We start from the raw sequence: 24,842 nt of genomic DNA on the forward strand, positions 1-24,842 counted from the left end.
CGCCGACAAATACTAGCGGCGATTGAGACTAAAAATGACGGCGGCGGCTTAAAATCGTCTGTAAGCCGTCTAAGTTTTAGTTTTTAAATTTTCAACGATTTTAAATTAAAACGGTATTCGAAATATATTTAGAAAATCGGAATTGTCTATCAGAGTAAAAATTTTGTGTATTCGTGAATACTATTTTAGGTACTTCTATTGTTATGCAACACATTTTCACGAGATTTTTTTTAAACTCACGTGAAGAACTATTTTTATTTCAACTCTCTACTTTTATACTCTTTAGCTTTGTGAGAATTTAAACTCGAAAACTTTAATAATTAATTGTAGGAATTAGGAAAGAAAAAATACAACTCTCCTTAAAAAGCAATACAATTGTCCAATTCACAACCGATGTCGTATTGTTGTATGCCATAAAAATTTTTGAAACAAAAAGGATTGTTTTAGTTTACCATAGGTATTTTGTTTTTATATTTTAAAAGTAAAAAAAAGTCAAACTTTTATTATCTCTACCAGACCGCACACTTAAAACATGCGAATATCTGTACGCCTTTCGAGAACTTCAATACAAGTTTTTGGTTTAAAATTTACAATACCAACATCTTTTAAAGCCTTCATTTTATCCTCCAGGGAATTGTTAGTAGCCTGAAGGTTTTCGTGCAACAATAAGGCTGTACCGCGAGCAGCATTTAATAGTTTATTGGCATCATGGATTCTGAAATTTCAAAAAGAAGCAATAAAACTTGTTCACTTTTTCTAAAAAAAAACACAAAACAAAACCTACTTTTTAAACAATAAATCAGGTCTCCGGCAGTATTGTCCAAATAGAGCAAACAAATTACGTGTCATATCGTAATTAAATTGTGCCGCTCCAGCTGGTGAGAATTTCGTATTCATGATCATACTATCCAGCATATAATCATCAATTTGTTGGGCTATCAGCCTTAAAGTTAAATTGAATAGATTGGCTGATAGTTCCCTTTCCAAATTATGCAAAACTGTAACCATAACTTGAAACATTTCGCCAGCACTGGGTGAGAGTATAAAGGGTTCTTTCGAATTTTGTTCAGGCATTGAAGGCCAACAGTCGTGTCTATAAGGCATTGATTTAGCTTTGATTTCATTGACAGCTTTGGTGGCTAGATTCTTTAAAAGTTGTTGAGTCCAATGCTCTAGTTCCTCCACGGGATGTTCAAACACCGAGCTGATTTCTTCGGCATTAGGTCCCACTAAGGCGGCATGTAAATGTAGATAATGGACATTTTCACCCCATTCACTTAGGACCATTTTGATGTAATTTATGGCATTTAAAATAGTTATACTCTCCACCGAACCACTGCTGTGCAATTGCACCAGTCTACGACGAAAGTTATCTATTAATTCCATTTGTAGGGTAAGAAATTGTAATTGGTGTCCTGGTTGTATAAGAGAATAATAACGATCTTTTATAGCCTCCAATAAACGTATGAATTGATCAGCACATTTGGGAATTTTCAATTCATCATCGTAAATATTGGGATCGATTAGTTGCCAGGGATTTTCAGCCTGCAGTATCATATCCATTTTCTCAGAACAAACTAAAATTGCAGATTTAATTAACTTTTAAACAAGCGATTTATAAAAAACCTTCATCTTACAGCGTTCTTCTAAGGAAATCCATTTTAGCAAATAAACTGGCTGGGTAACAACACATATAGCACTGGCAAAACTGGCAGGATAGCCAAAGTTCTCTCTTAACTCTGCTTCAAAAGCCAAAGTTTCATCTAATAAATGGGCAAATAGATTTTCATCACGACTTATTTCTTCTATATCTAAGGCCAATTTTTCTATGGTTAGTTGCACTAAACCACGCATAAACTCTAGCTGTGTAATATTGTTATAATTATAAATTTTTACAATTTTAAATTTATTACCACTTACCCTTATATTAAAATCTACTTTTCCAGCTTTAACAGCTGCTGGTTGAAATGTTTTGCCCACAAATAAATGTGTCTCTTTGCCCCAGTTAAGTATTTGAGTATAAAACCATTCGGGTTTATCCAAACGATTGGTTTGTTTAACTCCCGTAAAATGATACATGAATCTTAAAAAGTGTTTATTTTAAAGAAAAATTACATATTTTAAAAATATTAACAAGTCTTACCTTTGTCTGTAGGGTGCCAATAAGTATTTGGTAACAGTAGACATGGGCTGGCATATTATACTAGATGTAATCATTTCTAAAGGTTCTGTTTCTTCTGCTGGTGATTTTAGCTGCAAAATAAAGCTGATGTTAAAAAAGTACTAAACTAGAACTTATTTAGCTCTAAGCTAGAACTTAACCAGATCTCTTTTATACAGGGATGTTTTTTAATACTTTACCAAAAATAAATATTCTGCCAACAACTGCGCCTTATTGATATTATCCATTGATGGTTTATAATTTAAGGGATCCTGTTCTTTTTGTCCCCATTTCATAGATTTTAAAACATTTTCAAATTCTCTAAAATTGTATTTTACTATTAACAAAGCGATTTTGTTTTTAACAAAATAAAAACTTACTTTGTAAAACGCTCCTTTAATAGACCATGCCAATATATGGCTGTGCGTATGGCAAAAGATTTAAGAAACGGTGCCTCTACGCTGCTTAAGCGACCTATAACACTATGTTCATAGTCACTTTCTTCATAGAGATTTAAATATAAATTTATAAGTTTAGCTTCGTCTTTGCCATTAAGGGATTGGGTAAGGGAATGACTATAAATGAAATATTTTACATGTTGCAAACATAAGATATTATGAAAACACTTACCTTATTTCCTGTATATCCTGAACTATACGTAAATACTGTACTAATTGCTGTAACTTGCGCACTTGCTCCAAGTCTGGTTTTACCCCCTTAAATGCATTATTCGATTCTTTAATGCGAGCGGCTAGTTTCTTACCAAACTGTTGCAGTTTGGTCATTTGGAAATCAATACTATCACAGGCCTGCTCTTTTGTCTCGATGGCCGATTTAAAACTGGACACATTTTCTTCGGATGCATAGTTAAGCTAATGATTAAAATTAATGCAATATAATATATTATTAAACATAAATAGTTCATAGTTTTATTTACTACCTTATCTTTAAGTTTCTCCAAACGCTGCTTATAGTCCTCTACCAAAACTGAGGCTCGGTGTAACTTTTTAAAATCACTACCGATTTCCTGATTAACTCTAGCCAAAACGCGTTCTTCTACACTGAGTTTTGTTTGCATTTTGAGCTTTAAAAGCCTTAATTATTAAAATAGAAACACTAATATTGAACACGACAACAAAAATTTGTTTAAACAATTTACACGAAAACAAAAAAATATTATATGACGTCTTGCTGATTGAATATTGTCATAGGTAAAGATATGGCGGAGCGGAACGTTAAATATATATAATTTCAATTTTCTCACATATATGGAGTTATTTTTGACAATTTTACTCATACATTCTTATTTTTTACTTTATTTTGACAGTTTCTAGTGTTTCTTTGGCGTTGAGTTTCAGTTCTTGTTATTGTTTGATAATGTTCACATTTTGCTACAGCTGTTTAAAGCAATGATGCCAGACAGTGTAAACAAATCTAATGAAAATAATTATTAAAAAATATAAGATTTAATAGCCTTTAAACAAATTATTGTTATTTTTACTCCCCTCTTTAATATAAAAAAAATAATTTGAACTAATTTTAATATATTTTTTTAAAGATTTGTATATTTCTATAGTTTTTATGTATCTGAACCATCCTGTAATAAGACAATTATTATAAACTATAGGGCAAAATTACTCTGCAGTTACCACTTTTTAGGGTTCTATAAATAGACTTTCGAATAATCGAACAATCGACTTTTTTCGAAAAAAAGTCGAAATCGACTATTTTGTTTCAAAAAAGTCGATAACTCGACTATCGTCTATAAAAAAAGTCGAAAAGTCGACTTTGTAAATAAAAGTCGAAAAGTCGACTTTGTAAATAAGAGTCGAAAAAAGTCGAAAAGTCGGAAAGAGTCGAAAAAAGTCGAAAAGTCGAATATAGTCGAAAGTCGGAAAAAGTCGGAAAAAGTCGAAAATAGTCGGAAAAAGTCGGAAAGTCGAAAAAAATCGAAAAGTCGAAAAAAGTCGAAAGTCGCAAAAAGTCGAAAAAAGTGGAAAAAAGTCGAAAATAGTCGAAAAGTCGAAAAGACTATTTATAAAATATTAAAGGTCGAAAAATCGACTTTTAATTAAATGAAAAAAGTCTAAAAATCCACTTTTAATTAAATGAAAAGAGTCGAAAAATCGACTTTTAACTAAATGCAAAAAGTCGAATGTTGAAAAGTCGACTTTTCATAAAATGCAAAATGTCGAAAACCCGACTTTGCATAATATGCAAAAAGTCGAAAAGTCAACTTTTCGTTTCAAATATAGAACCCTACCACTTTTGTGTTTTATGAAAAGTCGACTTTCAATTTTGTTTTACACAAGGGTTCTATATATCGACTTTAGAATAATCGAGTATCGCCTATGAAAAAGGTCGAAAAGTCGACTTTGTAAATAAAAGTCGAAAACTCGAAAATAGTAGAAAAAAGTCAAAAATAATCGAAAATTTAAAAAAAGTGGAAAAAGTCAAAAACTCTAAAATAGTTGGAAAACTCGAAAAAAATAAAAAAAGTCAAAAATAGTCAAAAGTCGAAAAAAGTCGAAAGGTCGAAAAAAGTCGAAAGGTCGAAAAAAGTCGGAATATTCGAAAAGTTGGAAAAAGTCGAATATTTATAAAATACTAAAAGTCGAAAAGTCTAAAAAATCGACTGCATAAAATGCAAAATGTCGAAATGTCAACTTTTAACTAACGCAGTGTCGAAAAGTCGACTTTTCGTTTCAACTATAGAACCCTAAACCCTACCTAGAAACAAAACATTTGCAATGCAACACTGGGTTGTTAAATTTTTGCTGTCAAATTTGAATTTTTCAATTTGTGGCCGTAGCATTTTTTCAGGGCATCTGTTTTAATTAAAGGATATACATATTTTAATTTAATAACTTGAATAGAATCTCCCACAGTACATAAACTGTTAGAAATATATCGAATAAAATGTATACACCCATAAAAAGACCTTGCAATAATGCTGTTAATGAAATGGCTTCACCACGGACGCCAGAAACGGCTTTGAGTTTTAGCCGCGAACTGCGTCAGGTGTTGCAGGAACGTAATCTATTGACGGTAAAAACTAGGAATAAGGGTAAGTACTTTAAGGGAGTAATTTGTAAAAGAACGATGTCTTAATGCAAGTATGTAGTATGTTCCATGTTGGCCGGTGGTTCGGGTAATTCACCCCTTACCTATTCACCCAATACAGAAATGGATAAAAGGCGTAATTTTCGCCTACAAGCGGTGCAGGAAATTATTACCTCGGAAAAGGCTTATTTGCAACAGCTGGAACTTTTAATGGATTATTTTGTAAAGCCTCTTAAGGAACAGCAGCTTATAGATGATGCCAGTCATACCACACTCTTTGGTCAAATTGAAATGATACACAATTTAAATGGTGAATTTCTAAGAGAACTAGAATCGGATATGGATAATGTGGCCCAAGCGTTCTTAAAAATGGCTCCTTTCTTTAAACTTTATTCAGTTTATGCTTTCGACTATCGGAATGCATTGTTAGTTTTACAGGAGTTGACTTCGAAAAATGCTGCATTTCGTAAGTTCTTGGAAATAAATGAATCTCGTCCGGAGTTGCAACGAAAGTTGAATTCTTTAATGATTGTGCCCATACAAAGGGTGCCACGTTATAAACTTTTACTGGAGCAGGTTTTACTCTATACCAGTCCGGCAGATGCTGATTTTAAATTGCTTAAGGAATCGGTGAAACAAATTGAAAGTACAGTATCACATATTAATTCCTGTGTAGAAGACCAAGAGGTTACACAATTGCTTATAAATTTACAAAATTCTTTAGTCAATCGTTCACCGAATATTGTTAAGCCTTCGCGCAAAGTTATTAGGGAGGGTGTGCTGCATAAGGTCACCCGTAATGGTAGCGAAATAAAACGCTATTGTGTACTCATGTCTGATATTTTTATGTATTGTAAAATTCTTAAGGAACGATCGCCTAATACTATTGTGGAAAACTCTTTGGAATGTTGTTGCATATTCCCTTTGAAGAAATGTAAAGTCTATGAATTGTTACCGGGTAATTTTAAAATTACTTGTCAAAGTGATGGCATTATTTTCGCTTCTCAAGATTTGCAAGTATGTCGTGCCTGGGTAGGTTTCATACGAGATGCTATTGACTTGCATATTCAATGTCGCAAAACATTGAGGAAGGAGAGTAGCAAACGTACGCCTTTAAGAAAAAAGGATAGCATTAAACATTTCGGTTCGGACTATATGTTGAGCCCAAAGCAAAAGAAATCGGTAAGTGGATAATAAATTGAAAAACTTTTAAAAATTTATATTGATTTTAAATTTTAACAGGAATACGATACAATATTTCGTAATAAAAATCGTGCCACCGACTCTGAAGATGAAACAGAAGTTGATTCATCATTTGTGGCAAAATCATGTTTTGGTGGTGGCGGCAAACGTAAACTAACTCCCTTTGCCACCTCGAATATAATGGAAAAATCAAATACAAATCAAATTTGCAAAAGCGCCAACAACAATAATAAACCCCTTAAGAGAACTGCTCCTATGCCACCTACACTCCAACAAAATGAAGAAAGTATTTTGCGTAATAAACAGCAAATGACCGTTACACCAGAAAAACGTTTATCTAAATTGTATAAATTTATATCGAATGATAAAATGCGCTCCAATACACGTGGCATTCTTAAGAAAACTAATCGAAATTCCCAACAACATCATAAGCAAAATCTTAATAGTGTACAGCCTATAGGTAATAATACCAATGATCATGATCCTACTTATGGTTTTGCCAGTCGTTACTCTGATTCAAAATCTTATTTTCGCACACAAAATGTAGACAATACTATACCAAGAGCGGTGCAAAGAGAAGATCTTTTGCAAGTTTGCGTGCCGATGGAAGGAGGTGGTAACTTTCGTGATGTTTTATTTCCACTCCGATCTAGTAATGGCAGTAATAAAAGTAATCATAGTATTAAAACCTCTGAGGGATTACAGGACGCTACTACAAATTGGTGTTTACCAGCCTCATTGAAGGAGAATTTTGAAGATATAAAAATATCTTCACCGCCACAAAAGAAACGTGTTAAATTTGATGACTCCTTGGATAATTTATATGAAGAACAGCCACCAGTAGCTTTTGAATTTCAACGAGAAGCAGTAGCTCCTTTGGAAATAGCGGATGGAGGTTCACGTAATTCCCTGCGTGAGAGAATTTATGATTTTTTTGCTAATTTATTTTAAATATTTTTATAAGACTTTTTTTACATCAAGGAGATTATAGTTTTTTACATACATACACACACATTTTTCTTAAGATTTTTTTTTTGTAATTTTTTATTAATAATATCATTTAAACAAATAAAATTAAACAACACTTAACGTTTTAACTTGTTCCATAAACTGTTCTACCGAGGATTCACTTATTTCATTATACCACAATCCTTGCTGCTTAAAATGTGAACCTATAATGGCTGCTTGTATATGATGATAATAATCCTTAAGATTGTCTTTGGTAATACCAGAACCTATTAGTAAAGGTACTTGTAGTTTACCTTTTAATTCCAATAAATCTTGAGGTTTTGCCGCTTCTCCCGTAGCATTACCTAAATTACATTATATTTAGCTTTAATAGTGCAAAACTATCGCAATGTTACCCGTTATTATAACACCATCCGTTAAAAAGAACTCTGCCGCCTTGGCTGTCTCCAACAATGTTACATCTTGTGTTATACTATGAGCTGAATGTTTTTTCTTAAGATCGGTAAATATTAAAATATCTTTAGCATCAATTTGCTGGCGATATCTTAGTATAGAACCAGCACAAGCTTTTGTATAACCTTCATCTGCTACATGATCGAAAACAAAGCCTTCTGCTCTTATATATTGCAAATTGCAGGCCTTGGCAACTGCCAAAGCTTGTTTATTACCACAGGCTAATATTTGTATACCTATAGGCATGCAACTGGTTGGTATAATATTTCTTATTTCCTGAGACAAACGTGTCATACAGGCCACCGTTTCGGGTCCCAAATCATGCTCTTGTATATAGGGAATGTCATGCATATTCTCTATTAAAACTGAATCCTAAAAGAGGAGAAATTGTAAAGCTAGACTTTAAGGAAGGCTTCAGCGTCCTAGGATCAAATAATGTTAACAGTTTTAAAATAGACCATTCTTACCAATTTATATTTTTTATAAATATTAGCTTCATATTTTGCCTTTTCTATAATTTCCGTCCAATTGCCTTTATAAAGAGGTGTACCTAAACATAAGATAACAAGCTTAGGTATTATGTACCTTTATCCCATACAAAATCATAAATACTTACCAGGTAAAGCTTCCACATGAATCATGCCTATAATATTACATGTAGGCTTTTGAAAAACTTTTAAAAAACGTTGCATTTTTCAAGAAATTGCTATTAGTTAAGCAAAAAACTTAAAAATTAACAGTAATAGTAGGAATTTGCAAACAACTTGTTGCTTATCAGTTGTAAACAATAATAAATAAATTACAATTAAAGCGACAAACTACAAATATCTAATTTATAGGGGCAAGGGTCAAATGAGGTCCTATAATTATAAAGTTGATGTGGGTTGTTGTAACCACATGCTGGGTATATATTGAAAACAGCACAGTCTATGCAGGACCAGTAGGCCTTGAGCTCGTTGCTCCATCCCAATTTCAGTCGTGCCAGAGCAACAACTACATAATTTGTGGACCGTGTAATTGTTTGGATTCAATACTACTTGGCTATAACTGAAGTTAGGGTTTTAAAATGAATAAACAAAATAGGGTTCTATAGTTGAATCGAAAAGTCGATTTTTCGACTTTTAATATTGTATAAATAGTCGACTTTTCGACTTTTTCCAACTTTTCGACTTTTTCCGACTTTTCGACTATTTTCGACTTTTTCGACTTTTTCCGAATTTTTTCGAATTTTCGACTTTTTCCGACTATTTTTGACTTTTTCCGAAGCCAGAAGCGTAAATTTATAACGTTGCCATTTAACATATTATTATTATTATTTATTATTATTATTATTATTATTATTATTTATTATTATTATTAATAAAAAAATTTTATTTATATTTTTTCTATTTGTTGCAATTTTTGAGTTTTTTCGACTTCTTTCTATTTTCAACTTTTTCCGACTTTTCGACTTTTTCCGACTTTTTTTGACTTTTTCCGACTTTCCGATTTTTTCCGACTTTTTTAAACTCTTTACGACTTTTATTTACAAAGTCGACTTTTCGACTTTTTTCAGAGACGATAGTCGGGTTATCGACTTTTTTGGGACAAAATAGTCGACTTCGACTTTTTTCGTCAAAAAGTTGATTGTTCGATTATTCGAAAGTCCATTTATAGAACCCTATTTTAAATGTATTTTAGTGGTGTCATCAATTTTTAGTGAATTGTAGTGAAAAAGAAGTTGTTATCAACAAAAAACAATTGCATTATTTTGCCGGTCAAAATTCTACTAATTAATTGTAAATTGTTGTTCAAAAATGTCGACTTTAAAGTGTCCAGGTAAGTTTAATGTGACAATTTGTGTGGCTGGCTGAAAGATGAGTTAATATTTTAGTAATTCTGATAATCTCAAGCAATAATACTGTGAGAAATTTAAATTTAAGACAATTTCGAACTGTAGAATGAACTTCCCATTTTGCATGTTGATCCGCATCTTGGCACATTGCAATATCGGGGTAAAGAGTTGCTACCACTACCTCTAGTGGTGGTGTCACTTAACTTCACGGCCAGTTCTTGGTATGATTTGACATGGGGTCTAACTAGAGCACCATATAATGTGGTACTACGGGTGGCCAATTGCCCTCAGGATAGTCACGTAGTGGTTGACCTGTCCTTGCAAGAGATTAGATAGCTTGAGTACTTGAGCAAAGTGCACGTATACTGGACCTGAACTTCCTTATACGTAAATATCCACCGGCGTGTATAAAAACACAATGGGGCGGTGGTGAGTCGTTGCAAAAGCTGACGCAGTGGTTGGAGAAGATCACCGTGAAATAGGCCACCATGGCAGATGTCCACATTTTTTGTCTCGGGTTGAAAAGTAGTTTCTATCTATAAAATAGAAGGAAAGGCAAACTGCACAAGAGCACAACTAGAATTGAATTAAAACTGTGCTAGAACTCGTACTAAACTGGTACATGGAAGAACATGGAAGATGAAATAGAAGGAACTGCACAAGAGCTGAATTAGAATTGAATTAAAACTGAGCTAGAACTATTACTGAAATGGTACTGGACTAGAAATTAAGTGAATTACAACTAAACTAGAACCATAACGCACTAGAACAACACTAATACACAATTGTTTATTCAATGATCAATATTTTTATAAATCAGTCAATGATTCTCACTTTATTAAGTTCAAACTAATCTATTATATAAGTACGGAATAGCCACACTGTAGTTTATTTTTAATTAAACAATTTCTAACAATTTAACTTTCTAGATGAAGTTTTACACTTTCCCAATCACATGAGTATTGAGATCAACTATCGGAATGCCATAACCTATTACAAATGTAAACAGTATGATGAGAAAGTAATGAATCAAGGCTTTATTTGGCATCAAATTGTTGTACAACATTATGGTAAACTTATGGGTATAGAGGGTAAGTATGCCATACTGGAGGCCATATTTGCAGCAGTAGAGGGTGAAGAATTTTATCCTGTAGCCTATAGAGTAAGTTAAAAAATGTTGACTTTTTTTGAAAACTAACTAATAACTAATAACATTTTCTTAAAGCGTGGCAATAAAGAAGACCGTTTTTTGGTACGACAATGTCAACCAGCAATGGATAAACTATTTGCCCGGAACTTGTGTCTACATCTACCCAAAGGTGTTGTTATTCATTTGAAGGTACAATTGAATGTGGGTGAATTTAAATATGGTCAAGTTTCTCCCATAAGTCAGGTGACTAAAGCTTTAAATGCTTTGTACGGTCGCATGGAACATCGTAATGGTGAAGATGGTATTTTAAATTTATCATTATTTGCACAAAATCCTGACTTTTATGATGTTGTTGTCAATCTAAGTAATCGTGGTGTTTTGGAGCGTGTTTGTGATTTAATTTATCGCAATGATGAACAATTTCGCACTATTAATGGTATTATTTTAAGTAGTAATGAAATAAATACCTTGGCTCCATTAAAGCTGTTTAGTGGCGTACAATTTGCCTTACTTGATTTAAGTGATAATTTGGTAAGTTTTTAGAAAATTATTGTGATATTAAGTAAAAGTTATAAAAACAAATATTTTTAAGTTACGATCACCCAGTCGTACATGTCGTGATTTGGAACCTTTAAAAGCTGACGAATTAATGCTTCAAGGTAATCCGCTAACAAAGGCAGTTACATATCCGGAATGTTTAAGACCGGTATTGAAAAACTTTAAAAAAATTGTAAGTAAATAAACTTCATTAAACTTGAAAAAGATTTGTACATAAATAAAGTTGTAAATATTTTCATAAAATTTATCTGCTAGGATGGTATACCCTCCGAAAATCTCTCCAGTGATTATACACCACTAGATAATCTAATGCAAACAGAGTCTGAAGGTTATCGCATTGATTGGTCTAATAAAACAGATCTAAATAAATTCGAAAATAGTACAGATTGGCATGCTTTTATGGTAAGTTTTTATTAATCATTTTGAATTTATAACAAATGTTAAACACCTGTAACTTTTCTAAAGATTCCCGATGAAACACATCAATTTTCTAAGGAGGAAATATTTGATTATTTTTTCCTTACAATTTCCAGTAACTTAAGTGATATTTATCCTTGTTATTATAAGGTAAGTTGAGTTGTTTATTTCTACAATTTTTATAAATTTAATATAAATTATTAACATATTTAGTTTAACTCTGGAGAGCATCAGTTTTTGGTGCGCAATTGTTTTTCTCAAATCAAACACTTGGTTGATACTTGTAATTTGGAAATAAAAATACCAAGACTCGAAGCACCACCGCCACCAACAAATACTACCACAGATTTCACACCACAATTGCATATGGATAAAACGGTAGTGTATTATCTAATGATGAATATAAGTCCATTTAAAAAGGGTCAACTAGAGCCTATGGAATGTATAGAAAAAGCTCTTAACAGACGTTTCAGTGCCATGGATCGTATGCTAGATTTAAATAATTTTCAAAATATAGAAGGTTAGTTTTTCTTGCAAAACTATAAATACTTTAATATATATATATTTTTTTTTTAATTAATTACAGGTTTGGAAAACATTGTTATAAATCTTAGTTCTCCTAAGATTTTAACTCGTGTTCTAATGCAAGCTTCACGTAAATTTCTCTCTACTTGCATTGAACTACGTTTGGCGCATAATAAGATATTAAGTGCTAATTTTTCTAAAGTTTTGGCCATGATGAGTAATTTAAAAGCCATAGATTTGGGTAATAATTGGATACATGATTTATATGACATCAAAGATATAGGGGTATTGGGTATTAGATCTTTAAGATTAGACGGCAATCCTTTATGTTCCAAGTATTGTTTTGCGGGTGAATATATCAAAACGGTTAAAAAATATTTTCCAGAATTGAAAGTTTTGGTAAAGTTTAGTTTTTTTTTTACTATAATAAAAAACTTTTTAAAAAATTAATTTCCTAATTTCAGGATAATGTGGAAATCACTGCCAAAGGCAATTTAACTTCTCAAAAAAATTTTCTATGTGATACAGCTGGCTATGATTTTGTTAATGAATTTGTAACACGTTATTTTCAAACATATGAAAACGATCGTGTTTATTTAAAAGGTAATTTCTTTTTTAAATTTTAAAACTTTAAAACAATTAGTTCATTTTTATTTTTAGATCTTTATCATCCTAAGTCTGTACTAACTTTAACTTGCAACTACAATTTGGCCAAGTTACCAGCACAAAATAGTAAACGTATTTTGAAATATTTAAATGTTTCACGCAACATTCTTAAAATTGAATTTAATCGTGCTTATACATCGATGTATTTTGGTCCTAGTGAAATTATACGAGTACTTATGGAACTTCCAGGAACTACACATGATATGCTGACATTTAGCACTGATTGTATGGTGCATAATGTAAGTATATAAAATATATTTTCCCCTATTGGGGAGTAAAAAGAAATAAAAAGAAAATAGTAAATCATTGATGTTACTTAACATAAAACGAAGGTGGGTTCATTTAATAAAGAACTACAACAAAATATACTAAAACGAAAATCACCACTACCACCAATTGTGCTAATTTTGGTGGAGATACCAGAAGGTATAACATAATTATCGGTTCAACTTTCAATAGGCTTCGTCCTTGGTCTACAAGTAACGTTTATGTCAAGTTTAATTAAATCATATTGAATAAATCGATTCAGTACATGATTCTGTACTGAGTCGATTGGTATACTTTAACCCTTTCACGCACAAAACTAAACCGCTGGATTTTTATGACTGCACACTTTATATTGATCATTTTTGATGAAAAATGGAAAAAGTGTTTTCGAAAGATTTTTTCGAATTTAGCATGTAGTGATATCAAATTCTAAAAAATTACTTATTTTCCTTTGGAAATAACCATTTATTTCCAGAAAAATTAAAAAAAATCGTTGGACATCGGTGTCCCGTATACGTGAAAGAGTTACGGTCGGTATAAAACCAATATTTCAATGAGTTACATCAGTACGTACCCAATATACCCTCCACCTAAGTGGTGTAAAAACAGCAGAATATTAATCTAAGAAAAGCATTAATAAAAGCATTTTTAATCAAAATTTAAAAATGTTCAGTTTTAATCGAAATTTTAACAATTTTTAAAAATACAGTCCAGTAAAATAATTTACTTTAAAAGTAATAATTTCATTTCTACAAAATTTAAGGAAAACATGATTGTTATTACCGTTAATGGTGTGTACTTGGATCAGGCCCCTAGCATAATGGAAACCGATATATTAATGGGATTTTCACGTACTTTCATACTAAAGCCAGTGAAACGTAATGCGGTAATTAAGCTTTATATAACTTTTTAATAAACTATATATTAAAACGGTTTCTAAATTTTCTAGGGTCCTCTCAAAATGATTACAAATTATCAAATAATAAATGATCAGCTTAATGTCTTTACACCAACAGCTACACAAACAAAAATCGCATTCAAATATTTCAAAAGTGAAGATAAATCGAACAAAGATGAATTAACATTGAATGATAAGGAAGCTTTGTTGGTTATGTTTCAAGAGGCAACTAGTTTAAAGTCTATATGGTGTACAAGGTAAGAGAGAAATTATTTGCATATCACATCACAATAAATTTAAATGGACGATCATTGATTTCTGATAAATTAAAATATTTTTTAAATTGGTTATATTTTATCTAACTTAAATTACAGATGTTTAGATGAAGCTAATTGGAATTTCGAAAACGCTTTGGAGATATTTTTACAGTTGTCTGAGAAGAAAGAAATACCAGATACCGCTTTTAATTGATTTACATATTTAACTTCTTAATTTGCTATTTTAAAGGTAATTTACAATATTATAATTTAAAAAAAAAACTTATAGAATGTTTATCTCCTTCAAAGATTTCTAATGAAATAAATCAATTTCAATGACGTATTTAAATTGTTTACCTAATTTAATTAGATTACATGAAATTTGAAAAAAGTACTTTAATAATCTAGACACTTTTATCGTGTTATGACACAAAATAGTCTTATTTGAAAAAAAGGGTTTTATTAATAATTCCACTATCTTTAAACTTCAAAAGTTACCAATTTTAAAAATTTTTATTTCAGTTTATCTCAAGTACTCTCAGTCAGTCTCATATTCATAAGAAATATTTTTATTATAATACATATAGTCACCTGAAACGCAATCTGCCCTAACTAACCAAATATTTTAAATCTATTGTTGATTCTTATGTATGTTCAAATATCCCCATACGAAACTAGATGCGACCTCTTGCTTTTTAGGTGACGATATATGTATTAATTTTATACATACGTATGTATATCTGAATGTATAATTATTATTTTTATAATATGTCTGTAAAATATTGATTTTATTTAAAACGATTGAATTTGCAACTTTAGTGAGTACTTTTTATTGTCTTATCAATTTCAACCCGTCATCAAACAAGATAAAGCGTATATTATGGTTGTCATTTCGTTTGTAACACATTAAAATATTGGTCGTATAGCCATAAAACAACAATATTCTGGGTCCTCATCATATTATAAACTAGAACTTAACTAGAACTGAACTAGAACTGAACTAGAACTGAACTAGAACTGAACTAGAACTGAACTAGAACTGAACTAGAACTGAACTAGAACTGAACTAGAACTGAACTAGAACTGAACTAGAACTGAACTAGAACTGAACTAGAACTGAACTAGAACTGAACTAGAACTGAACTAGAACTGAACTAGAACTGAACTAGAACTGAACAAGAACCGAACTAGAACTGAACTAGAACTGAACTAGAATTGAACTGAACATAACGTTATCCAATCAGAATCAATTTGTCAGAGTTCAAATATTTTAGCAACTGTTACAAAAACAATTGTTTTTAATATTTAAAAGAAAAAAATATTCCCCCTTAAAACCCCACTACTTATCTGGCAACTCCCAACATGTATCTGACTAAAAAATTTTCACACATAGATTTTAATTTCTATCATTGTGTGTGTTTATGTTTTTTTGTGCAACGATTATCAAATGTATCTGTCAGATTAAAAAATAAACACTTGTCTACGGATGGTCAACAAAAACACAACAACAGTTGATATTTAGACGTATAAATAAACGGTACGTACGACGGCGGTACGTTAAAAAATTCGAAATATTCAAACAAAGCGCGCTCAAATAAGTCACTGAATTTTTATTAAATAAAATATTTAAAGTGACTTTTTTAAACGAAAAAAAATATATATAAAAATAAAAAAATAAGCAGTGAAACGTTCTAATAAAATTCAAAAAAGTAGGTGGTGAAAATATAAATTTAAAAAAAAATCATATTTCTTACATAAAACAAATCAAATATAATTTGTATTTTTAAATTAAATATTAGCAATGAAAAAATTTTTTATCTAAAATAAATACACATAACAAATTGCAAAAAAGTTTAAATGAAAATAAAATTCATAAAAAAGTTAGAAAACTACAAAAACACATTGTGATAATAAATTATATGAATTTTTAAAATTTTCTCATCATAAAATTAAAACAAAACGAGATGAAATATTTAAAAAATAATTAAAATAGAGAAGGTGTTAATTTGTTAAAGAAATTTTTCGTTATGACATTTTTGTTTTAACGTTAAACTAAATAAACAAATTTTATATAAAGATTTTTTTTTATTATTTAGTTTATAAGAAAAAGTAATGTTTTTGGGAGATTTATTTTTAATTGTAGGAAACAGATGTTTGATTTTCAGATTTTGTATACAATTTATATAGACAAGTTTTTTTTCTCGTCTAAACCAATAAATGGATCCACCTTTTTAAAAAGAAACAACATTTTTTTAGTACAATTTAAAAATTTAATAAAAATTAGCGAAATATTCGAAATTTATTTTATCAGTCAGGTGACTTCATATATATTTGTATTTTTAGTTATTTAGTATATTTAAAATCCAATAGATTTTAAAATTATTTGTTAAACCGGTTAGTTGTATAATATTCATTGTTTACAAACATTTTTACGTTTTTTTTTAAATCGTGTTTTTATAAATATTTCTTCTGTTTTTTTTTTTGCTGATTATAGAAATTGTTCAAAAGTAAAATATTGCTGCGAGTATTGGTTGTCATTAAATTTATTTGATATTCATTGTCAAGATCAGATTAATATGTGTATAACACATACTTAAATATATAATTTATTTCCTTTGTTTTGTAAAGTTATTTTTATTTACATTTTTTTCGGAAAAAAAGGTGTGAGGAGTGATTTAAAAAACAAATCTTACAAATTTACAGAACTAGAATAGAACTAGAACAGAACTAGAAACGAACTAGAACAGAACTAGAACAGAACTAGAACAGAACTAGAACAGAACTAGAACAGAACTAGAACAGAACTAGAACAGAACTAGAACAGAACTAGAACAGAACTAGAACAGAACTAGAACAGAACTAGAACAGAACTATAACAGAACAGAACTAGAACAGAACTAGAACAGAACTAGAACAGAACTAGAACAGAACTCATTCTCATTTTTTAGAAGTTATTAGGAAGTAGACATCTAAAAAAAAGCATAAAAATTACTTCTTAAGAATGACTTCAGAAGTTGTGAAGTTGGAATTAAATAAAAAGGATAGGGCTGAGTAAAAATTATCACTTCTTCAGTTTTTTTTTCAGTACTTCCATGGAGTAAGTTCTACTTCTTTTACGTTTCTTTTGAAGTTCTGTTTTTGCTGCGAACATATGAAGTGAGTTTTTTGTAAAACACGTAGATTTTGTTTTAAAAAAAACTGAGATTTAGGTAAAAAAATAAACAATTTAGTTATTGGTGAAATTCTACAATTTTCGTAAAGTTCTAACTTTTAGGTGAAATTCTATGTGAAAGCTTAACTTTCATAGACTATTAATTTTGACGATTAAATTAGATTTTCGTTGCTGATTTTTATCACTTATCAAACTACTGCCTTATTCATAACAATTTATCAAAGGTTTATTGAACAAATTTTGTAAGAAAAATTGTCTTATAAAACTGTGATAAATTGTTATGAATAAGACCCCTAAACTGTTGTAATAAACAAAATTATTTGTTAATATCATTTAATTGCAATATTGTATTTGTTTCTTTTATCTAATTACTAACTATAGTTTGTTTTAAAGTCATGTTATGATAGTTAATTATTGTAAATTTTTTCAACAATTACTTTTAATTATAATATATAAATACAAATAAATACTAAATAAACCAAAAAAGTCAAATAAGTGTCGGAATTAAACCGGTTCGAAATATTTGCAGTAGAACGTTAAATAGAAAAGCAAATACATTTTTAAAAACATTTAACATCTGGGGCATACATATAAAGGAAGAACTAGTTAACATTTAACAAAAGTGTTTATTTGATAAATAAAAAAATGTTACAGCTATTGAATCTTATTTTTATACTATTAAACGTTTAGGAAAAAAAGAAAAAAAATGGGAAAATGTTAAGCAAACTATAGTTAATTAAATAGAACCAAAAGTTTAAATACAAATATCAAAAGAAGCTGGGAAACTTTCATAATTTCCTAATAGTTTACTTACATGTATGTATAGTAATAGTTGATATCTATAGATCCCAAATTTCCCATCTCGGATATGTGGAAAATATTAAACAAATGTATTTTTGACCTTTGACCTGACAATGTATTGTGTCTCCTTAGTATAAACTATTAGAAATAAACCCAGTCTTTACCCTCAAATAACCTGTAAGGATACAAGTTCTGCATCATTCTAATTTACCAGTACAGTAAGTACATAGATATGAATCCATAACATCCCAGCAAAAAAACAACATCCAAAGAAGCGAAAAAGAGGTAGAATTTACTCCATGGTAGTACTGAAGAAGACCTGAAGAAGTGATGATTTTAACATAGGCTTGTCATAGGAGGGATGTTCTTTTTATTTGATTCCAAATTCACAACATCTAAAGTCATTTTTAGGAAGCAATTTTTATGTTCTTTTTTGAAAGTTTCTATTATAGAATACAACTAATTTGACTTAAACACTATTAATATAAATAAATTTCACGCATTAATCAATCAACTACAAAATAAAATGAGTTTAATTAAAAAAAGTCAGTATAAAAAATATACCTTCATTTTCAAACTAAATTGGATCATTTTCACTTCTTTGGAAGTCAATAAACATTACTTCCACAGAAGGTAAACAAATTCACTTAGTGCTACATTTGAAGTAGTGATAAATGTTATTCTTTTGGAAGCACTTTGTTTTATTTTTGATGGGAATGTTAAAATAGTCTAATAGTTAGACTCTAAACACAACCAATTCAAAAATACTTGTTACAAAAAAAAAAAAAAAACTGTTACAACTTGTCAACAATACACGGACTATAAATTAAACAAACCTGAACTAAAGAACACATAAAAATCAACACTAATTAAACAATACAACAAATTCTAACTAACTGTAATATTATTAAAACAAAAACTAAAAAACAAACTACAATAATGATATAAAATGTTTAAAATAAACCGTGATGAAATTTACACAAAAAAACCCCACTGAACCGGCGGAAAGGTCAGTGACACGTTTTTTTTACACAATAAAAAATTAGTAGCCATTAATAAAAAAAAAAAACATAATTATGCAAACTAACAGTTTAGGCCAGACATCCAGTAAAGTAATTCTGAACGTTTTTCATCGTGTTATAGGAAAAACAGGGCTAAGCTATAAAACAATACTAACTACTACTACTAATACTGGTTTGAATGAAATTTGCGTGTAAAAATCTTATAATATTTAAATAAATTTTGGGAGTTTGGGTATATTACAATAAGCTGAAAATCGCGGTAAAAAATGTGAATTGTTTAAAATAACCATAGGTGGGTCGTAGAGGATAAAAATTCAAAACTTGATTCATTCATTTATTTTAGTATAAAATGTTTGTATGATGTTGAAAAACTACTTAAGTTAATTGTTGTAAATACTTCTTTGGCTTATACACATGACATGCAATGCACAAGGTAATGTGTAAAGTAAATTCTTAAGATTTGTACTTGAAATAATAGGGGGTCCCTCTAACTCATTTTTTCGTAAAAAAATGAGTTAAATGTGACAAATTTAGTTTTTGCTGAAAACTTAATAACTGAGTTTGTGATGAGGATGGTAGATTTGGTGAAAATCAGAGTCCTTGATGAAAATCAGAGTTTTTTGTAAAAAATATTTTTAGAACTATCGCTGAACTGGAACTGAACTAGAACTGAACTAGAACTGAACTAGAACTGAACTAGAACTGAACTAGAACTGAACTAGAACAGAACTAGAACTGAACTAGAACTGAACTAGAACTGAACTAGAACTGAACTAGAACTGAACTAGAACTGAACTAGAACTGAACTAGAACTGAACTAGAACTGAACTAGACTGAAACTAGATCTATTTAAAAAACATTAAGGGATGGACAACCTAAAGTACAGTACAATAAGTACAATAAGTAAGCATGTCAGTAATTAATTAATTGTTTACGTACGGCTATGTAATTGTATGGCACTTCATAAATAATAATAATGAGTTTATAAAATGTTCGTTTATTTAACAAATAAATCTTTAGCTCTTCACTATTAATTTAGTATATTTAAAACAAATATTTAGATTTAAATAATCAAAATTACAATGTTATTTTAATAAAACAATTTTTTGTAAAATATATTATCTTTCTACGAAATAAAAATTCTTTTAAATACCTGCTTAATTTGTAAACATTTAAAATTAAAAAGTTTAACGACTTGTTTTAAAATTCTTTTATGAATAGTAATGCATTACAATGTTTATATTATTAAGAATAAAAAAATATTCATTGACTATTCAATTACTCAATCAATCTACCAACATTGCAAAAAATCATTATACAAGAAAAAGGAAATTGATACTGAGAACATTAATGAATGGAAAGCATACATAATGAGCTGGAAATGAAAGCCCCCTGATAAAAAGGGACATTCATTTGTCTACTTTTCTATAAAACTTTTGACTTGTCATCGTCTGTCAAGGCAATTATACATATAAATTAAGAATATAAATTTAGCAGGAAATGTTAAAGACCTTGTGATATTTCTTCGTAGGGGTTTTAATAAATTTAGAATTTTATTGTTTATTTTTTATGCTAAAGAAATTTTATGTGGTTTTTGTACTTAATATAAAACACCTTCAAATAAATCGTAGACACTTGTAGTCACTTTCAGATTTGTTTTCTGCCAGACGCTACGTTTTTAAAATGACAAATCAACCATAAAATTCTTAAAACAAGTCCAAAACTTTAGCTACTGAATTGTATATTTTTCCAAATTTTCTAGCACGTATAAATAAACAAAGTATAAATGTCGACCCCAATTTAGTTTATGAATTTTTAGAAAGAAATAAATAAATCAAATTATTTTTATAAGAAAACTATTTTATTTTTAAAAATTTAGCAGTCTAGATATTTATTGATCTAATATCATTGTCATCATATGAACTAAAGAATGGAAATTTACACAGTTTCCTAAAATAATTAGAATTTTGTTTGTAAAAAAAATTTAACAAAATAATTGCATTAAGAGATAAACTAGAATTGAACCAGAGCCAAACTGGAACTGAAGTATTGCTGAACTAAAATTTAACTAGACCTGTATTAGAGATGAACTAGAACTGAACCAGAATTAGAACTGAACTAGAACTGAACTAGAACTGAACTAGAACTGAACTAGAACTGAACTAGAACTGAACTAGAACTGAAATAGAACTGAATTAGAACTGAACTAGAACTGACTAGAACTGAACTAGAACTGAACTAGAACTGAACTAGAACTGAACTAGAACTGAACTAGAACTGAACTAGAACTGAACTAGAACTGAACTAGAACTGAACTAGAACTGAACTAAAACTAAACTGAACTAGAACTGAACTAGAACTGAACTAGAACTGAACTAGAACTGAACTAGAACTGAACTAGAACTGAACTAGAACTGAACTAGAACTGAACTAGAACTGAACTAGAACTGAACTAGAACTGAACTAGAACTGAACTAGAACTGAACAAGAACTGAACAAGAACTGAACTAGAACTGAACTAGAACTGAACCAGAACTGAACTAGAACTGAACTAGAACTGAACTAGAATTGGACTAGAACTGAACTAGAACTGAACTAGAACTGAACTAAAACTGAACTAGAACTGAACTAGAATTGGACTAGAACTGAACTAGAACTGAACTAAAACTGAACTAGAACTGAACTAAAACTGAACTAAAACTGAACTAGAACTGAACTAGAACTGAACTAGAACTTAACTAGAACTGAACTAGAACTGAACTAGAACTGAACTAGAACTGAACTAGAACTGAACTAGAACTGAACTAGAACTGAACTAGAACTGAACTAGAACTGAACTAGAACTGACCTAGAACTGAACTAGAACTGAACTAGAATTGAACTAGAACTGAACTAGAACTGAACTAGAACTGACCTAGAACTGAACTAGAACTGAACTAGAATTGAACTAGAACTGAACTAGAACTGAACTAGAACTAAACTAGTACTGAACTAGAACTGATCTAGAGCTGAACTAGTACTGGAATTTTTAGTGACTAACAGTTAATTACTTGTATCTATGAGCAACATTTAGATAAATTTCTTAAAATTTTCTAAAGAAAATTTTTAAATTTTCAAAATATTAAAACTTGCAATATTTTTGAAAATTTTCGAGTATTGTACAAATGCTTCATTCTTCCGCCATCAATGTAAATAATAAATAACTTTTAATAAAAACGTATTATACATTTTTTTTATAAAACGTGTGGTTTGTTTTTAAAAATATTTTGATCGAACATTAAATGTGTGTCTATACTTGACGTTGTTTGCTGGTTGGTTGGTGGCAAAATGATGACCTAGAAATATGAAAATAGTTTTAATTTGAAAAATTAAAAAAAAAAAACAGCAAACATTTGTTCACAATTATACAATTCTTAATAAAAAACAAAACAGTATATTTGCTTGTTTTGTTAAGAGTCTTTTCGAAATTATAGTGGAAAATTAATGGAATTTTAATTTTTTTTTTTTTTTTTTTTGAACTAGAACTGAACTAGAACTGAACCAGAACTGAACTAGAACTGAACTAGAACTGAACTAGAATTGGACTAGAACTGAACTAGAACTGAACTAGAACTGAACTAAAACTGAACTAGAACTGAACTAGAATTGGACTAGAACTGAACTAGAACTGAACTAAAACTGAACTAGAACTGAACTAAAACTGAACTAAAACTGAACTAGAACTGAACTAGAACTGAACTAGAACTTAACTAGAACTGAACTAGAACTGAACTAGAACTGAACTAGAACTGAACTAGAACTGAACTAGAACTGAACTAGAACTGAACTAGAACTGAACTAGAACTGAACTAGAACTGACCTAGAACTGAACTAGAACTGAACTAGAATTGAACTAGAACTGAACTAGAACTGAACTAGAACTGACCTAGAACTGAACTAGAACTGAACTAGAATTGAACTAGAACTGAACTAGAACTGAACTAGAACTAAACTAGTACTGAACTAGAACTGATCTAGAGCTGAACTAGTACTGGAATTTTTAGTGACTAACAGTTAATTACTTGTATCTATGAGCAACATTTAGATAAATTTCTTAAAATTTTCTAAAGAAAATTTTTAAATTTTCAAAATATTAAAACTTGCAATATTTTTGAAAATTTTCGAGTATTGTACAAATGCTTCATTCTTCCGCCATCAATGTAAATAATAAATAACTTTTAATAAAAACGTATTATACATTTTTTTTATAAAACGTGTGGTTTGTTTTTAAAAATATTTTGATCGAACATTAAATGTGTGTCTATACTTGACGTTGTTTGCTGGTTGGTTGGTGGCAAAATGATGACCTAGAAATATGAAAATAGTTTTAATTTGAAAAATTAAAAAAAAAAAACAGCAAACATTTGTTCACAATTATACAATTCTTAATAAAAAACAAAACAGTATATTTGCTTGTTTTGTTAAGAGTCTTTTCGAAATTATAGTGGAAAATTAATGGAATTTTAATTTTTTTTTTTTTTTTTTTTTTTTTTTTTTATTGAATTCATTAGTAATTTGTTGCAAGAGTTGTTTCTGAAAGATTATACTATTAAATAGGCATCTATTTATCTGCTTTTCCTAATTGAAATCTAGCTTTTTTTGTCCAAAACTGTTTGCCAACATGAGTGTTGCGAAATTTAATGGAAATTTGTAATTTTTTTGCAAAGACATTTTCTGCTCAAACAAAGGAATCTATTCATATTTGTTGCTGGTGTTTGCTTTACTACAATTACTGAAATATTAGAAATTATTAAGAAATTTTTAAAATTTAACTTTATTATTATTACACCCTGTATTTTATATACATATAATTTTTTTGTTAATTCAAAATCGTATAAATTAAGTGTTTCTTTAAAATTTGATAGTTTTCGTTTTGCGCCAAAATTTTTTGAATGACGTATATGCTGACGTTTGTTGTAAATAAATTTGACTGTTTTTCTGTACTCGTATTCAAAATTCATATCTTATTCTTTAAGTTTTTGATTTATGGTCATTATTTAGCTAAATGTTGCAAAATAATACTTAGTAGCGTTTAAAAAAAATTATATTTTTAGAAAATTATAAATAATAGTTTTAAATTTTCGGTAATCGCTTTTTGTTAGCAATCAAATATAAATTAACCAATTATTCAATTAAATTTTTGGTATTTCGAAAAGGTCCCAAATATAATTGTAAAAATTACTTATAAAAAGTACTATTAAAACTATATTAAGTTTAAATAAAAAATTTCCGTATTTATGGAACGAAGAGCTAGTTCCAGTTGAGTTCTAGTTGAGTTCTAGTTCAGTTCCAGTTCAGTTCTAGTTCAGTTCTAGTTCAGTTCTAGTTCAGTTCTAGTTCAGTTCTAGTTCAGTTCTAGTTCAGTTCTAGTTCAGTTCTAGTTCAGT

At 29.6% G+C, this 24,842-nt stretch overlaps 5 protein-coding genes across 8 annotated transcripts in view; 3 read left to right on the forward strand and 2 right to left on the reverse strand.

The window, feature by feature from the left end:
- Positions 1 to 447: 447 nt before the first annotated feature.
- Positions 448 to 3,422, reverse strand: LOC111678503 (RINT1-like protein). The gene is made up of 9 exons (XM_023439879.2): positions 3,102 to 3,422; positions 2,792 to 3,033; positions 2,542 to 2,736; positions 2,362 to 2,482; positions 2,144 to 2,253; positions 1,921 to 2,083; positions 1,638 to 1,863; positions 785 to 1,577; positions 448 to 715 (listed from the first exon to the last, which is right to left on the reverse strand). Exons 1-9 carry the CDS (start codon positions 3,237 to 3,239, stop codon positions 526 to 528), a joined length of 2,178 nt encoding a protein of 725 aa, XP_023295647.2. The 5' UTR covers positions 3,240 to 3,422; the 3' UTR covers positions 448 to 525.
- Positions 3,423 to 4,928: 1,506 nt separating this feature from the next.
- LOC111678497 (putative protein tag-52) lies at positions 4,929 to 7,537 on the forward strand. 2 transcript variants are annotated; one of them, XM_046952603.1, is made up of 4 exons: positions 4,929 to 5,228; positions 5,286 to 6,406; positions 6,467 to 6,887; positions 6,975 to 7,537. In XM_046952603.1, the coding sequence occupies exons 1-4, from the start codon at positions 5,081 to 5,083 to the stop codon at positions 7,376 to 7,378; spliced, it is 2,094 nt and encodes a 697-aa protein (XP_046808559.1). In that variant the 5' UTR covers positions 4,929 to 5,080; the 3' UTR covers positions 7,379 to 7,537. The 2 variants fall into 2 exon arrangements, with proteins under 2 accessions (XP_046808559.1, XP_023295636.2); XM_023439868.2 differs by having other exon boundaries at positions 4,930 to 5,228; positions 6,467 to 7,537.
- LOC111678495 (uncharacterized protein F13E9.13, mitochondrial) lies at positions 7,442 to 8,858 on the reverse strand. The gene is made up of 4 exons (XM_023439867.2): positions 8,466 to 8,858; positions 8,317 to 8,399; positions 7,792 to 8,221; positions 7,442 to 7,740 (listed from the first exon to the last, which is right to left on the reverse strand). The coding sequence occupies exons 1-4, from the start codon at positions 8,539 to 8,541 to the stop codon at positions 7,502 to 7,504; spliced, it is 828 nt and encodes a 275-aa protein (XP_023295635.2). The 5' UTR covers positions 8,542 to 8,858; the 3' UTR covers positions 7,442 to 7,501.
- A 700-nt stretch (positions 8,859 to 9,558) lies between these two features.
- Positions 9,559 to 14,764, forward strand: LOC111678507 (nuclear RNA export factor 2). The gene is made up of 13 exons (XM_023439882.2): positions 9,559 to 9,667; positions 10,613 to 10,845; positions 10,909 to 11,364; positions 11,426 to 11,563; positions 11,647 to 11,793; positions 11,857 to 11,958; positions 12,022 to 12,328; positions 12,395 to 12,732; positions 12,798 to 12,936; positions 12,994 to 13,238; positions 14,030 to 14,152; positions 14,216 to 14,421; positions 14,539 to 14,764. The coding sequence occupies exons 1-13, from the start codon at positions 9,646 to 9,648 to the stop codon at positions 14,633 to 14,635; spliced, it is 2,553 nt and encodes an 850-aa protein (XP_023295650.2). The 5' UTR covers positions 9,559 to 9,645; the 3' UTR covers positions 14,636 to 14,764.
- Positions 14,564 to 24,842, forward strand: part of LOC111678520 (multiple inositol polyphosphate phosphatase 1) — a 23,317-nt gene continuing 13,038 nt past the window's right edge. Inside the window, exons 1-2 of one of the 3 annotated variants that reach the window (XM_046952086.1) lie at positions 15,919 to 16,130; positions 17,370 to 17,371. The gene's annotated coding sequence lies outside the window, so the exon portion shown is untranslated. Of the gene's footprint in view, positions 14,672 to 15,918; positions 16,131 to 17,369; positions 17,372 to 24,842 lie in introns of those variants that run through there. The other 2 variants (XM_046952087.1, XM_046952085.1) reach the window with 2 other exon arrangements.

The sequence above is a fragment of the Lucilia cuprina genome, chromosome 5, assembly GCF_022045245.1.
Source record: "Lucilia cuprina isolate Lc7/37 chromosome 5, ASM2204524v1, whole genome shotgun sequence".
In the NCBI taxonomy this organism is placed as follows: Eukaryota; Metazoa; Arthropoda; class Insecta; order Diptera; family Calliphoridae; genus Lucilia; species Lucilia cuprina.

Coding starts and splice junctions, on each gene's coding strand:
- LOC111678503 (XM_023439879.2), bottom strand. CDS start 3,239: ATGCAAACAAAACTCAGTGTAGAAGAACGCGTTTTGGCTAGAGTTAAT. Junction 2,483..2,541: donor TTAAAGGAGCGTTTTACAAA/GTAAGTTTTTAT, acceptor ATACAATTTTAG/AGAATTTGAAAATGTTTTAA. Junction 2,084..2,143: donor TTGGCACCCTACAGACAAAG/GTAAGACTTGTT, acceptor ACACTTTTTAAG/ATTCATGTATCATTTTACGG.
- LOC111678497 (XM_023439868.2), top strand. CDS start 5,081: ATGTATACACCCATAAAAAGACCTTGCAATAATGCTGTTAATGAAATG. Junction 5,229..5,285: donor GGTAAAAACTAGGAATAAGG/GTAAGTACTTTA, acceptor GCAAGTATGTAG/TATGTTCCATGTTGGCCGGT. Junction 6,407..6,466: donor GCCCAAAGCAAAAGAAATCG/GTAAGTGGATAA, acceptor AAATTTTAACAG/GAATACGATACAATATTTCG.
- LOC111678495 (XM_023439867.2), bottom strand. CDS start 8,541: ATGCAACGTTTTTTAAAAGTTTTTCAAAAGCCTACATGTAATATTATA. Junction 8,400..8,465: donor TCATGTGGAAGCTTTACCTG/GTAAGTATTTAT, acceptor TCTTATGTTTAG/GTACACCTCTTTATAAAGGC. Junction 7,741..7,791: donor GGATGGTGTTATAATAACGG/GTAACATTGCGA, acceptor AATGTAATTTAG/GTAATGCTACGGGAGAAGCG.
- LOC111678507 (XM_023439882.2), top strand. CDS start 9,646: ATGTCGACTTTAAAGTGTCCAG. Junction 9,668..10,612: donor GTCGACTTTAAAGTGTCCAG/GTAAGTTTAATG, acceptor TTAACTTTCTAG/ATGAAGTTTTACACTTTCCC. Junction 11,959..12,021: donor TTTATCCTTGTTATTATAAG/GTAAGTTGAGTT, acceptor TAACATATTTAG/TTTAACTCTGGAGAGCATCA.